Below are 13,110 nucleotides of genomic sequence, written 5' to 3' on the forward strand. Positions count from 1 at the left end.
AAAAATGATATATATATATATATATATATATATCATGTTCTTTATAGTCCCTTGTTTAAACGCTAATAACTTTGAAATTAATGAATATATCTATTAAATTTTTCCTGAAAACAGTTTAATATACTTACAAATAAACCTACAAAAGCTTATGAAAATCCATCACGTAGGTTTTTCAACAAATTTTTCGAAAATAGCTTTTTTTAAGAGACTTTCAAAGATAAAAGACCTCTAAATTTTTACCTCGCATTCATGTCCCTTCCAAGATGCGATAATTAGACCGGTACGAGTATCTAGTATCGTCAAGAAGCCTGATGCTTGACCTAAAGCAACCCAGTTAGTACTAGGCGATACAGCGATACATCTTATTAAACCCGTTGGATTCATGGAAATCTATTGAATAATTTAACGTTAAACTTTGTATATCATAAATTAGAATTTTAGAATATTAATATATATATTTTATGCTTACTTTCATTTCATTAACATACTGGAATGTTCTACAATCAATAACTCTAAGAGTAATATCGGTTGTTCCCACAAGAAGAGTTGTAGAGGGGGAAGGGCTCGAGGCTAAAATATTCACAGGAACTGGACGGCTGCTTTCCGGACATCCCAGAAGCGAACCCATGTAAGGATCCCAACAATGAATCATGCCATCGCATGTCACTGCATATCTCAAAGATTCCAAGAATGTAAGTGAAAGAATAGACTTTTTGTGTCCGGTATATGTATATTGACACGATGAAACTGTAGTTCCATCACCCTGATTTCATTACAACAGTAAAATCATAATTCTATATATTATACAACAAAAGTTTTTTTTTTTGTTAAATTGAACAGAATATACCTTACCTGGCTTCGTAAACTCCACAGTTTCACAGTTTTGTCTCTGCTACCACTCATAAAACTGTTCTCATTGTCTAATACATAAAGACATCTCACACTGTTTGTATGTCCGTTGAAAGTCTGAAGTTTTATCTGCTTTATATTAAATATTGTATCCTTCTCCGGTCTTCCTATCTCGTGCTCCCAATAAGCTAACCAATTACCACGTAGTTGTCTACCAGCAGATAACGGACAAGTTGTTTCGCGACTGACGACAATACTCGTCTCCGGTAACACTTGAGATCTTGCATCATCTTTCTGTATCTCGAATCTGTTTCCTATCACAGATATATTCCCGAAGCTGCAAGCACCTTTGTCAATTGATTCTACATTTTCCGTATCATCACAATCCACGGAAGTATTGTACTTATCCGCATTATCTTCAAAAACAAAAATGAAACGCAAGAATGAACATATTATTTACGTATTATTAATCGTGATAGTAATATTTTATAGGATATCTACCGTTATTTACAGAAGTAGCTTTTATTTCTTGCTCGTAATCATGACAAAGCTGTTGTATATGCTCGTGATTTTTAAGTATATGTTCCATCATTTCAGTATGAATACATCTATAAAAAAGCATGTAGGCTTTGTGAGCAAATGCAGTAGTAAACACAGCTCGTAATTCTTCAAATGCCTGTAAATAAAAAGTTTAATACATATACATTTGCATTCATAATATCTAAAAAAGAAACATGAGTCGTAAACTATTTGATCTTACTCTATTTCTTTGCAAGTCTAGCACGTCACTATTTTCTACGATTGGAGGAGAATACGAATCTGCAATATCTGTATCAAGTTTGTTCCACGCATAAGTTCCATTATTAACAGATTCTTCGTTTGCCGTTTTCATTCTATGAAATAATAAAAATGAATATCTTGGTATGTCGTTAGTTTTGTCATTAAGAAAAGCAGGAGTAATAGATTTATATAATTAAATGGAAAGCAAAATTTGTGTATTTTAGGAAACACGGAATAAATAGACATAATTCTACGTTTAGATTTTATGTGTACTGCTTCTATATTTAGGAAAATTAATTTATAATAACAAAATTTATTCAAAAATGAAGGAATCTTCGGAATTTTCTGTTTATGTTATTTTGTAATAACATTCTTTTATTTTAGTTCATTCTGTGGAATAAAATGTCCTGAAAAAAATTGACAGAAAATAGTAGATTGTTTCCTTGGAATCATTGCAAAATGCGAGGCATTTGAAATTTTCTGTCTTCAATAAGATATAGAAAATTTCTACATTTTTAAAATAATTTTTATATTGTACACAAATTAATTTTCTCAAAGATAAATAATACCTAAACGAAGAACTGTATTCGTTTATTCCTTTCCCTGAAATAAATTCACAAATTGTAATTCAATTTGATCATATAAACTTTCTGTCTCCTCTTAACGCACAATGTATAATTAAACCACAATGTTCACACATCTGCGTATTATTACCGTACGAAATGTTCGTAGGTCGTATTTGCTTTTTGTCCAAAATTATTTGATCCACCATTTAAATTTTCACTGAAAGCTTTGTCAAAAGCCAGAAAGAAGCGTTGAATTGGTACTGCTAAATGATTTTTTGTGATCACATTGCCAAGCCGTAAGCTAAGAATGAACATTGCTTCCAAACATTTTTCAGCTAAAGCAATACGCGCAAGCGTTCCATTTGGAAATGTAAATCTCGCAGTTGACAATATGCGTACTGTGGGATGCAATATGGATTTAACAATCGGCTCCTACATTTAAATATGAACAAAGATGAGCTATTCGCGATTTTTTCATTACATTATTAACATGTAATAATTAATATGTAATAATTAATTATATGATAAACATTACATGAAGCGCATCCATCACCGTAGAATCACTAAGATATGCTGTAATGTGATTTAATAGAGCCAGACAAGAAATTAGGCCTCCTTCCAAATTCTGCGTTAACTTTCTCTTACACAATGCTAATAGCTCGACTATATGTGCAAAGTATTGCAGCAATATAATTTGTTCGCCATATAATCCTGATAAAATAGTTGATAAACTGTCATTTACTTATTGAAAATTATTAAAATAACTCATGTATACATATATATATATTTTTGTACGTACCTGCAATAGATGTGAGGCACTCTAAAACTTTAACAGCGTTTTGATCACCAGCTAATATCGGCTTCTTCCATGTAACACCCTTCAGATGCATAAAATTATTGTCATCAATTGGTGTTAAATTTTCTTTCCCAGCGTAACATAACGTCAACATTCTCAGAAGATTTCGCGATAAGTATCGTGCTGTAAGTACCGGGCCAAGTCTATGAGATAACCATATAACAGATTCTGCGCTCATCTCAGAAATTGTGCATTCACTTAGAATAGATTTTCGGTAAATATGATCTAATTGATGTACATTTTCATCAGACTTGATCACGTCGTTTTTATTATCAAAATCCGCGGAAAGCACTGCAGGATTATCTTCCTTAGTATCTATATTTTCTGAGAGATTATTATCCGAATGAATATTCATGGCATATGTGTTGACGTAAGTGAAATCTTCACTGGAAGTTTTACTTCCAACGTTACAACCAATACTGTTAAACTCAGTTACTAATTTAACTCCATTAGTATTTGATTGTTCGGGTATTGGAATCGTTGATGATTTCGCAGAATCACCCGGCGAATTTTTATTTCTATCATCATTTGTATCATCGCAGGCATTTAAGTTGAGTTCTATATGTAAGTCGATATCATACGGTGCGGTATTGTTTGAAGAAATCCATAAATTATCTTCCGTCTCCATGGTAAATACCTCTGTAATATATCCAATAGAAGTCAAATCATTTTTTTATACTTACTAATTCGGTCATTGAATAACGTTATTTACCTTCGATATCATTATTTTTCATTATGTTAGACATATCGTTGATCGTTGGTACAGAAGATGTAACGACAGTGTGTTCAGTGTCTGCAAATGAATCTTCATCTAATGGAGATAAAATACCTTCTCCCTCACTGCAAGGTCCACTTAAGTCGCAGCTCCTTCATAGAAGTTTATAAGCAATATAATATGATGTACGATTAAAATATACAGCATATTAATTAATAATTTATATATTACATATAAATTAATTATTACTCGTTTCCTTACTTCAAATTCACAGTCCTATGTGTGCACGTGTCAATCGAGCCCTGTACATAATCTTTATATCCTCCCACTGCTTCTACCAAAGGATTTATAAAATTGTCTAGGAATCTACGTAGACCTAACCGAACTATCAATTTCAACAAGAACGTTCTGTGATATAATCGAGTAGTTCGAAACTTTGCAAGCATTCCCGCAGGTATTATATCAACGTATAGTGCAGTATCCATAATAGAACCGTTCTCATACAATTTTATAATAGGTGAAAGGAATGTATTAACTGTATCCTTTGGTCCCAACGTTCTGCGACAAAAAATGAGAAAAATGAAGAGAGTCAAATAAAGTATTTTATATAAAAAAAATAAAATAAAGTAATACACTTACTTTGCAATGGGATCAAAAAGATGCCATACTGCCAATACTGCACTATAAGGTTCTTCCATAATCTGCACTATGTGAGGCACTATCAACTGTAAAGTGGCTTCTCTCATGCCACCGGCATAAGGTAACAGCCGTTCTAATTCCCTAGCAATTGCTTTTACTTTACACTCGCTAATTTTACACAAATACTTTATCTTTGTTTTCATTACAAAATCCATATCGTCTTCGGTTTTCACGATAGCATTTAATTCTCGTACCAAACTATTATATTCTTGCAACATTTCCACAATGTTATATAAGTATTGGCAGTATTTGGAGAATGGGAATAGACTGCCAGATAAAATTGGTTGAAGAAATTGATGAGCGGATGGTGGCGGAAGACCCATATATGTTATTGTTGGATAACGAAAAGGAGTCTCGTTCATCTAAATATAAAATATTTTACATGTATAGAGAGAATATTCCATGACATCTGAGCATAATTTCAGAGATAAATTCAGAACACAAAAATAATACAAAAAGTTCATATAAATATTTGTTTTATTTAACTTTGTTTCCGAGTTATAAACGTTTTCGTATTTCATTAATTCTCATTAAAAACTAAGCTAGCATAGCATCTTTATACCTCTTTGTCTTTAAAGAAGTCAATAAGATAAGTGAAGATACTATGCTAGCTCAATTCGTAAAGATTAATAAAAACACAAAAATATTTGTAACTCGGAAACAAGGATAAAACAAATGTATATGAATTTTTTGTTACTTTTGTATCCTAAATTAAATTCTCAAGTTACATTTACATGTTATGAAGTACTTCGGAATTATAAATAAATCTTTCGGAATTATAAAGACTTAATTGACTAATAGACTCACAGAAACAAAAAAAAAGTTTTAATAAACATAGATCAGCAAAGTAATTGTTTTCAAAATATTGAGCTTTTTATAAATTGCATTATTTATATGATTTTACATGTATTATAAAATGATTAATGTCTCGAAATTTAAAGTGTATCAACAAACTTAGACATAATAATGCATCGAAAATGATTTATGAATAGTGCCAGAAATTAAAAGAATTTTTGAATGCATAGTTATATATATATATATATATATATTAAAGTATATATATAAGTTTATATATATATATAAAGATATATTAAAGTATATATAACATGAAAAAAAATGCTGATAGTTCAAATTCTCCAAAATCTCAACTATTTCATAATATAAAATTTTCTATTTAAATTAACTAAGTAAGAAGATCGCTAACTATAATCAAAGTAAGATGTTAAAATAATTCTATATATAATTTATTTTAAATATATTAAAAATAAGCGCAGTCATATATCTGAAATAAATGATTATATGATAATTTATTCATATATCGGTCTTGTTTCTAACTTGTTTTCTATTTAACTTCATAAGTTTTATTAGTCAATTAAATCTTTATAAATAATTATGAAACATCTCGTTATAATATAAAATCTTGTATAGTTTTAAAATTACCGTTGAAATGTCATTCATCTCTACATTGCCTACATTATAACTCTTTGGCATAATATCAATTTGTAACAATAACGATACAATGTTTCTTATACATTTCGGTAAATTATCTGCCGATGTCTTCAAGATATTTAGACATGTCGTGAATCTTTGCGCGAATGATACTTTTTCAACATTCCAGGCTGAGCGGAATTTGTCAGCTAGAAATATTTCTACTATTAGACAACCTAGTATTTGTTGCTCCTTAATACGTCCGCTAGCCACAATTTGCTTGTAATTAGTGGAAAAATCATGTGATCCTGTTGCAAGTTTATAATTTTGATAGTTAATCTTATGCATAAAAGCATGTGTAGTTTCTACTTGTATGAGTGCTGCAACAGGATTGAAATCCTTTGGAAGAGTAATGGGCTGATTAACGGATTTGTCCGATTTAACATTATCTTCTGACAGCAAAGAACCTCTGGAACGACTTAACAAACGACTTAATACAAGAGGTGATCTTGATACGTTTGTTGTCGTAGATTCTTCTTCTTCAATACCAGAACTGTGACCTTCATCATCACTGATCCTACTCGTAGGTTGATCATTTTCTACAATCGTATAACAATTTGATAAAATTACAATGTCTTCAAAATTTTTAATAATTTGAAATCTTCGTCTAAAACTTACTACTTTTATTGGTTGAAGATGTCGATCGAAGACGTGGTGGTACTTTACCCCAATAGGGAGACGGAATAATTTTTTGTGGATGTGGTTGTGTGAAAAGTTGTACAACACCAGAATTAGTTAAACCAGTATGATTATCGACTAATTGTAAACAAACGTTTTTTGATTTTATAGCAGCGAAACCAGATAATCTATCGTGTAAAAAACGTATGTCAGAAAAATTCAAAAATAAATAATAAACTGTTCATTGAGCAAGATTATATTCATACTTGTAGCCGAAAGTCAAATCTATCCAATGATGTAATCTTTCCGAAACATGAAGGCTTTCCAATGCTTCTCTGTGTTTCTCGATAAAATCTTCTGGGGAAGTTGCCCATGCTGGAATTTCTAAATCTAGCAAATCCTCATGAATGGACTGTAAATAAGATATTTCTTTAAAATGTTAAATCTAAAGAAAATAAATATTTTATCATTGTTAAATAATAATATATATATATTACAGATGCATGACTGCATACTAAATAAATAATAATAGTTGATTATTATTAGCAGGTTCTGAATTTGATTCTGATCTTCTCATTTCATATGTTTCAGTTTTATACAAAATAGTCTATTTTAATTCATTCAGTAAAATATCTTAAAATTTTTAAGATTAAGACAAAAAAGTTTCAGACAAAAGTTGCTCGGTTATAAGGAGAAAAGAAGATAATAACTTTGAGATATCCTTAAGATTAGGTCAAAATTACGTAAATTTTTCTAAATGGAATTATATATTTTCTTTCATGTTACTAGAATACATATAATTTATGTATTACCTTAAAAACACTGGGATCGGTGAAAAACTGTGGTATACATTCATCGGGACTCCAGTCATGTAATCTTTGAATTGAAGCCGGATATTCTCCAGGTACCCATAATGGTCGTACATGTTTACAGAGCACAGACTTATTATATCGACGTGAAAGATATACGTAATAGGTAATCTCTGACAAGACGTCAGATACATGGTGTCCAACCTATGATTTAATTGACTATTCAATATGATATAAGTCTTTTTGCATTTATACAATTTATATACCTCTGTTGATTGTGAGTCAAATGTAAGATCTAATTGTCTATCTCCTTTATTTAATCGAAATTTCGACTTTGTTAGATCTCTCCAATTACCACCACTTCTTGTTGTAAAATCCGTCACCCATGGCATAACATGATGGCAGCTAGGATTACCATATCTTCTACCAGCCAAATTATTGAGTGCAGTTAAATAATCAAAGTTGTTAATACAATTATACATCCACATCTCACATAATTTCTGAATATTCTCATTTAAACCAAAGTTAGTATTAGTTGAACGAGATATGTCATCTTTTTTAGCATAAACATTGCTACTCGAATTTTTCTCTTTATGTTCTGGAGAAATACTTGTACATTCACCATCAGGTTTTAGATAAATATTATCGTTTAATTTCGGTAATACCTAAGAATAAAATTAGCTCAAATAAAATATTCTTTTCCTTATCTTATTGAATACTTGTTAAATACTTATACTTATCTCATTAAATATTAAATATATTAAAATAATACTGTTTACTAGTGTTTAGTAGCTCTTCTATGTGAAATATACCTGAATAGTAAAATTGTCTGTAATTAATATATCACTGAGTGTAATTTCGCCTAAAGCAAGACCACGATCGTGCAAGTCTCTGGATAATCTCAATAACTGATAAACTATAAATAAAGGTTTTCCATAACTTGTATTAAGAGCAGCAGGACTATACATTACACATCTATAAGTAACAGAATACAGAAATATCTTGTAATTATTAATATATTAAAAATATATACATAAATATGATGTGTATAAATATGATGTATAATATACTCACTCACGAAGAGAATAATTGGCAGTCTGTTCATAAAACATTATAAATGCAGATGGTGTCTCTATGACAAAATGGATTGGTACCAGATTACAATGTGTTTTAGACACTATACCATTTGATACTGACAAAACTGTACCATGTTGCACTTGTACTACTGTACAGCCATACATTCTATTCAGTATTTCATGCATAATGGTAACATCGCTTACATTAGCACTGATATTAGAATGTTCTTTTTGTTCAACATAATTCCAGGGATCTATATATTTTACAAGAAATTATATTAATTTATATAAAAAAAAAAATACATCTATAGAGTAACAAAATGCTAAAAATTTAAATCTAAAAATTTTAAATAGAACATCAAATACATACTATAATATTTCTTATATATTTCTTTCCATAGATTTCGATAATTAGTTTCTGCCACATAATGCAACAATTGCGAAAACATTAACTCTGCTTGGTTTCTTATATTATTAATAGATCTTCCTCTTGGTAAAGGAATTACATTCTTGTGTTGCTTTATATATACCTAATTTATAACAAAATTTTATCTTACATGCTTGTTGTCTCGTACACCTTACTTAAAATATATGAAAATGTTATATATCAAAATACTTTTGCATAAATTTTCAGCCAATCGCCACCCAATTCATCGATTGTAGGCTGTGCTGCAATTTCATCATTGGATAAACGATCATGACAGATGAAATTCAATCGGCCAATTGTTAACAATCGGGAGAGCCAGTTTCTGTGAGCTGTCAAACAAATTCTCTCATCTGTCAGTGTCATATACTTTGTTGGTACAAACAGATGTTCCTTTATTATATCCATTTTGTTTTGTATTTATTCAGTCATTATATATTTGTAAATAAAAAGGTAATTGTTCAGTTTATCGACGTCGTATCAGAAATCGATAAAATTAGGCTCATTCGATGCATTTTTGCCCGAAAGGAACAAATCTAGCCAAGAATGGCGTCAAAGCGTCACTCTGTTTCACGAATTATTGAGGTTAGGAAATTTATCAGCTGCGAAATAATACGACGCGACCATAGCTTCTACGACCGATATTTCATGTGTCGTACAAAGCTTCCAAGCCTGTTGATTGGCTGTAGGACAGAGAGAGATCCGAGAACCTCTTTGTCCTGCAATCAATCAATAGGCTTGAAGATTTTATCTGTAATCAGAGACGTGTCATATGTCGTGCATATGGAGCACAACCTTAATTTTTACGTGTTTACTTTAGTTACAATAGAAATCTAGGGAATAATTGAATAATTCCGATCGGAATCTATTTATTCATTCCTACTTGTTTCATAATAGGTGTCCTAATCTTTACCGACTTAAACTCGTCTATTGGTAATTAATCGGAGTTGGAGAAAGAGGCCCTAATATTTTAAGAATTGGAATTGATTATAACATTATGGACAAACAACTGAAAGATATAGACAAATATTATAGCAACTTGGAATATGACAATGTGTGTATAAATATTTATTATACTTATTTTTAGATACTGCTATGTAAGTGCAATGAAATATTTGCCTTAGCCAAGGAAATGAAATTTACAGATGTTAATAATTTTTCAGAAAGGTAAACAAACTCACATTTCTGGATACATTTCCAAACGTCTTCTCTGAAGAAAATTTTACTTGAAATGTATTTAGTACATGTAACATATATAATATATAGAGTAAAATCTTTCTTGGATAGGACATTTTGGAACATAGCCCTGAAGTATAAATATGGATAATTGTTGAGTTCTTCTTGACAGAGTGAAACTTTTCAAGAAATATTTGGTTATTTTGTGTAAAAACAAAATTTAGTCAGATATGAGAATTTGACTCAACAATTACTTAAATATGATAAAAATAATAAAAGTTGTATTCTCACGCTTGTAATTTTTAATTATGTATTTACAGATTTCTTAAAGCAGCATCTGTAATGGAAAAAAATTTGTCTCTTTTTCAATCAGTTTGTAAACATGTAGATATAATTACTACTATTATTGAATACTTAAATAATGTTGGTATGCAGCTTATGTTTGACAATAAATATGGTAATGTTATCTTCATAATTAGAAAAAATAAATTATTTGTGTTATATGCAAATTTTATTTTATGAATAATAATAGCTTATAATAATAGAAACACCAAATTTTTTTTGTATTTCATTAAAAATTTTTTTTTTTAGAAGAATACAAGAAAGATGATGTAGTCTTATTAGTGATATTTACAATCTCAGAAATATATAAAGGACTTGATAATACAATGGATGTATTTTTGGAAAATGCTATCCTGTAACCATGATAAACTGTAACTATTATGAAATATAAGAAATATAAGTAACAAATGGTTAACGTATGTATTCTTTCCTCTAAATAATCTAAATGTGTATTCAAGAAAGAATACCGTTAATCATTTGTTACTTATATTTCTTATATTTAAATTAATATCGTCATCAATTTCACAAACAAATTGTTTTTGTATTTTAGTCGACATTCTGTACTGGAAACTCGTTATAAACATTTAAGAAATGAAGTTATAAGTAAGAAAACATATTAGTAATGTAATAAAAATTAATTTTTCTCATACTCAAGATTTTAAATATTTCTGACAGGTTATACCAATGAAATAATACTTCTAGCGGATTCAGATTTGTATGCAGTCATTAATTACTTTAGAATTGAATTACCGTTGCATTTAAACAAAATTTGGATCCAAGAACCAATAAAAGAAAAATTTTTATGGCTTATGGAAGAATATTTTGGAATGTCAGATTTGAGATCTGATATTAATACATTTCGAACGAAGAACGAATTATTTACAGCCGGTATACCTAATAAAATGAAAATTGTATCCATATGGACGGAAGATATTGTATTTGCTAAAAACTTAGCAACATCTTTAAATGTACAGCATTGCTATTATATAATATAATGCAGTTTTTTAGGCAATTTTTATAATTGTTACTAATATTATGTTCTTTTTTAAATTATTTAGAGAGATGTTTTATTTATAAATACTTACATGGACTTCCACTGTGGTGTTGTACTTTTGCCTTATACAAAAATATTTGATAAAACATTGCATAAATGGTGCAAGTCTAATCTCGACGATTGTATAAAAAAACCAAACGTGCAGAAAAGTATAGTTTACAATTTATTTTATGATGGTATGTGGCAGCAACCTGTAGAAAGCACATATTGGGTACATAATGATAGTCAATGGGCAAATGCAACAAGGTACAGCTTATTTTCTTGATCTTAATTATAATTCTTTTAGATTTGTGATGTTTCATAAAATTTATATAAAATTTTCATTGACATATTATTGTAGTGAAGATGTTAACAAATGTATTAATTCAGCTGAAAAAGGATTCAAAATTTGGAGTACTAAACCTATCACTTTTAGAATGCAAGTATTGTCCAAATTTGCATCTATATTAAGATGCAATGGGTATGTATTAAATTATTAGAAAGTTTTTATAGTTTGTGTGTATTTCTTAATTATTCTCAACAATAATTTTTAACAACTGATTTTCTCATATATATTTTTTTAGTAAATCTGTATTGGCAGATATAATATCAACAGATATAAAATTCTCATATATCTATCAAAATTCTTTATCATGCTCACAAAGTAGAGGATTAGAAGTAACGAAAATTCGTAATCCAAAGGGCGTTATCGTTTTGAAGGCAGAAGATGAAACCGTTTTATTTCGTCAACTAACACAAATTTTAACTATTGGTAATTCTGTTATTGTGATATGCAATACAAATTCCTGTAGTTTGGCACCATATTGTAATATGTTTTCGGCATCTGCAATGCCATCAGGTGTTATAAATTTGTTGTCAAATGAAGATCTAAACAAACTAGAATTAGCTTTATGTGGAAGGAGCTATGAAAGCTACGCAGAACAGTTTTTCTCAGAAAATAACATAGAAAAAATATATATGAATCTTACCATACCCAAGCAAATTATACTTCCACTTAAATAATTGTAATTGTAATATTAAATGTTTGTGACAAGAAGGGTGGCACCCAGTTGGACACGGCTCAATTGGACACGAGCCACTTACAGCGCTTGAGACTACAAAGCTCCTAGGCACCTGGTCGCTGTGATTGGTGGAGTCCAATCGAGCCGTGATCAATCGGGATCACCCCGAATGCGGTCAGACTGTGAGGAAATACATACAAACAAATAAGAATTAAGGAAAGAGAACATGTTAAAAGGATAGGTTAAGATTATAATGTATTATATATTATATTATTAGAAGTAGAATTTAGCAGTACGGAGGAATGAGTGTGGATAAACTTTCAATGTAAACCAAGTCCCTTCTTGGTAAATGTAAACGCTGAAGTAAATAAATAAATATATATATATATATATATATATACGTATAAATATTGCAATATATAGAAACTAAGTGAATTGCAATGTTCACGAAACGTTGACATTCTAAGAATGGATTTGGAGATAACCCGCAAAATGCATAATTTCTGTATAATTATTCTTTATATTGATTATTGAATTATTAATTAAATGAGGCAATCTTTAAGTATTGTTAATTGCAATTGACTGAAGAGGACTCTAACTACAGGTTGAAATGTATAAGTTAATGTCATATGCAATAAATTAATTCACACAATATCC

General features: G+C 29.7%; 2 protein-coding genes across 4 annotated transcripts in view; one reads left to right on the top strand and one right to left on the bottom strand.

Moving 5' to 3' along the window:
- The window catches only part of Wdr81 (WD repeat domain 81), a 10,789-nt gene extending 1,337 nt beyond the window's left edge, over positions 1-9,452 (bottom strand). The window contains exons 1-20 of one of the 2 annotated variants that reach the window (XM_018518287.1): positions 9,073-9,452; positions 8,827-8,986; positions 8,455-8,710; positions 8,193-8,355; positions 7,647-8,045; positions 7,384-7,584; positions 6,838-6,983; positions 6,572-6,759; positions 6,263-6,492; positions 4,406-4,827; positions 4,028-4,324; positions 3,764-3,918; positions 2,995-3,690; positions 2,731-2,906; positions 2,344-2,627; positions 1,610-1,742; positions 1,351-1,525; positions 853-1,265; positions 470-763; positions 241-390 (exon numbers count right to left, since the gene is read on the bottom strand). In XM_018518287.1, the coding sequence (XP_018373789.1) occupies positions 241-390; positions 470-763; positions 853-1,265; positions 1,351-1,525; positions 1,610-1,742; positions 2,344-2,627; positions 2,731-2,906; positions 2,995-3,690; positions 3,764-3,918; positions 4,028-4,324; positions 4,406-4,827; positions 6,263-6,492; positions 6,572-6,759; positions 6,838-6,983; positions 7,384-7,584; positions 7,647-8,045; positions 8,193-8,355; positions 8,455-8,710; positions 8,827-8,986; positions 9,073-9,288 (5,154 nt within the window). In that variant the 5' untranslated portion in view covers positions 9,289-9,452. Of the gene's footprint in view, positions 1-240; positions 391-469; positions 764-852; positions 1,266-1,350; positions 1,526-1,609; positions 1,743-2,343; positions 2,628-2,730; positions 2,907-2,994; positions 3,691-3,763; positions 3,919-4,027; positions 4,325-4,405; positions 4,828-5,905; positions 6,493-6,571; positions 6,760-6,837; positions 6,984-7,383; positions 7,585-7,646; positions 8,046-8,192; positions 8,356-8,454; positions 8,711-8,826; positions 8,987-9,072 lie in introns of both variants that reach the window. The other variant, XM_018518286.1, reaches the window with a different exon arrangement.
- A 934-nt stretch (positions 9,453-10,386) lies between these two features.
- LOC108768061 (uncharacterized) lies at positions 10,387-12,502 on the top strand. 2 transcript variants are annotated; one of them, XM_018518290.1, is made up of 7 exons: positions 10,387-10,513; positions 10,648-10,753; positions 10,949-11,001; positions 11,074-11,366; positions 11,457-11,698; positions 11,793-11,912; positions 12,016-12,502. In XM_018518290.1, the coding sequence occupies exons 1-7, from the start codon at positions 10,399-10,401 to the stop codon at positions 12,452-12,454; spliced, it is 1,368 nt and encodes a 455-aa protein (XP_018373792.1). In that variant the 5' UTR covers positions 10,387-10,398; the 3' UTR covers positions 12,455-12,502. The 2 variants fall into 2 exon arrangements, with proteins under 2 accessions (XP_018373792.1, XP_018373793.1); XM_018518291.1 differs by having other exon boundaries at positions 10,651-10,753.
- The last annotated feature ends 608 nt before the right edge of the window (positions 12,503-13,110 follow it).

Source organism: Trachymyrmex cornetzi, unplaced genomic scaffold (assembly GCF_001594075.2).
Source record: "Trachymyrmex cornetzi isolate Tcor2-1 unplaced genomic scaffold, Tcor1.1 scaffold748, whole genome shotgun sequence".
NCBI classification, from domain to species: Eukaryota; Metazoa; Arthropoda; class Insecta; order Hymenoptera; family Formicidae; genus Trachymyrmex; species Trachymyrmex cornetzi.

Bases quoted from the DNA above. Each gene is read 5' to 3' on its own strand.
- LOC108768061 (XM_018518290.1), top strand. From the start codon at position 10,399: ATGGAAAAAAATTTGTCTCTTTTTCAATCAGTTTGTAAACATGTAGAT. The intron at 11,002-11,073 runs GTAAGAAAACAT...TATTTCTGACAG, and splicing joins TTTAAGAAATGAAGTTATAA to GTTATACCAATGAAATAATA. The intron at 11,367-11,456 runs GTACAGCATTGC...TAAATTATTTAG, and splicing joins ACTTAGCAACATCTTTAAAT to AGAGATGTTTTATTTATAAA.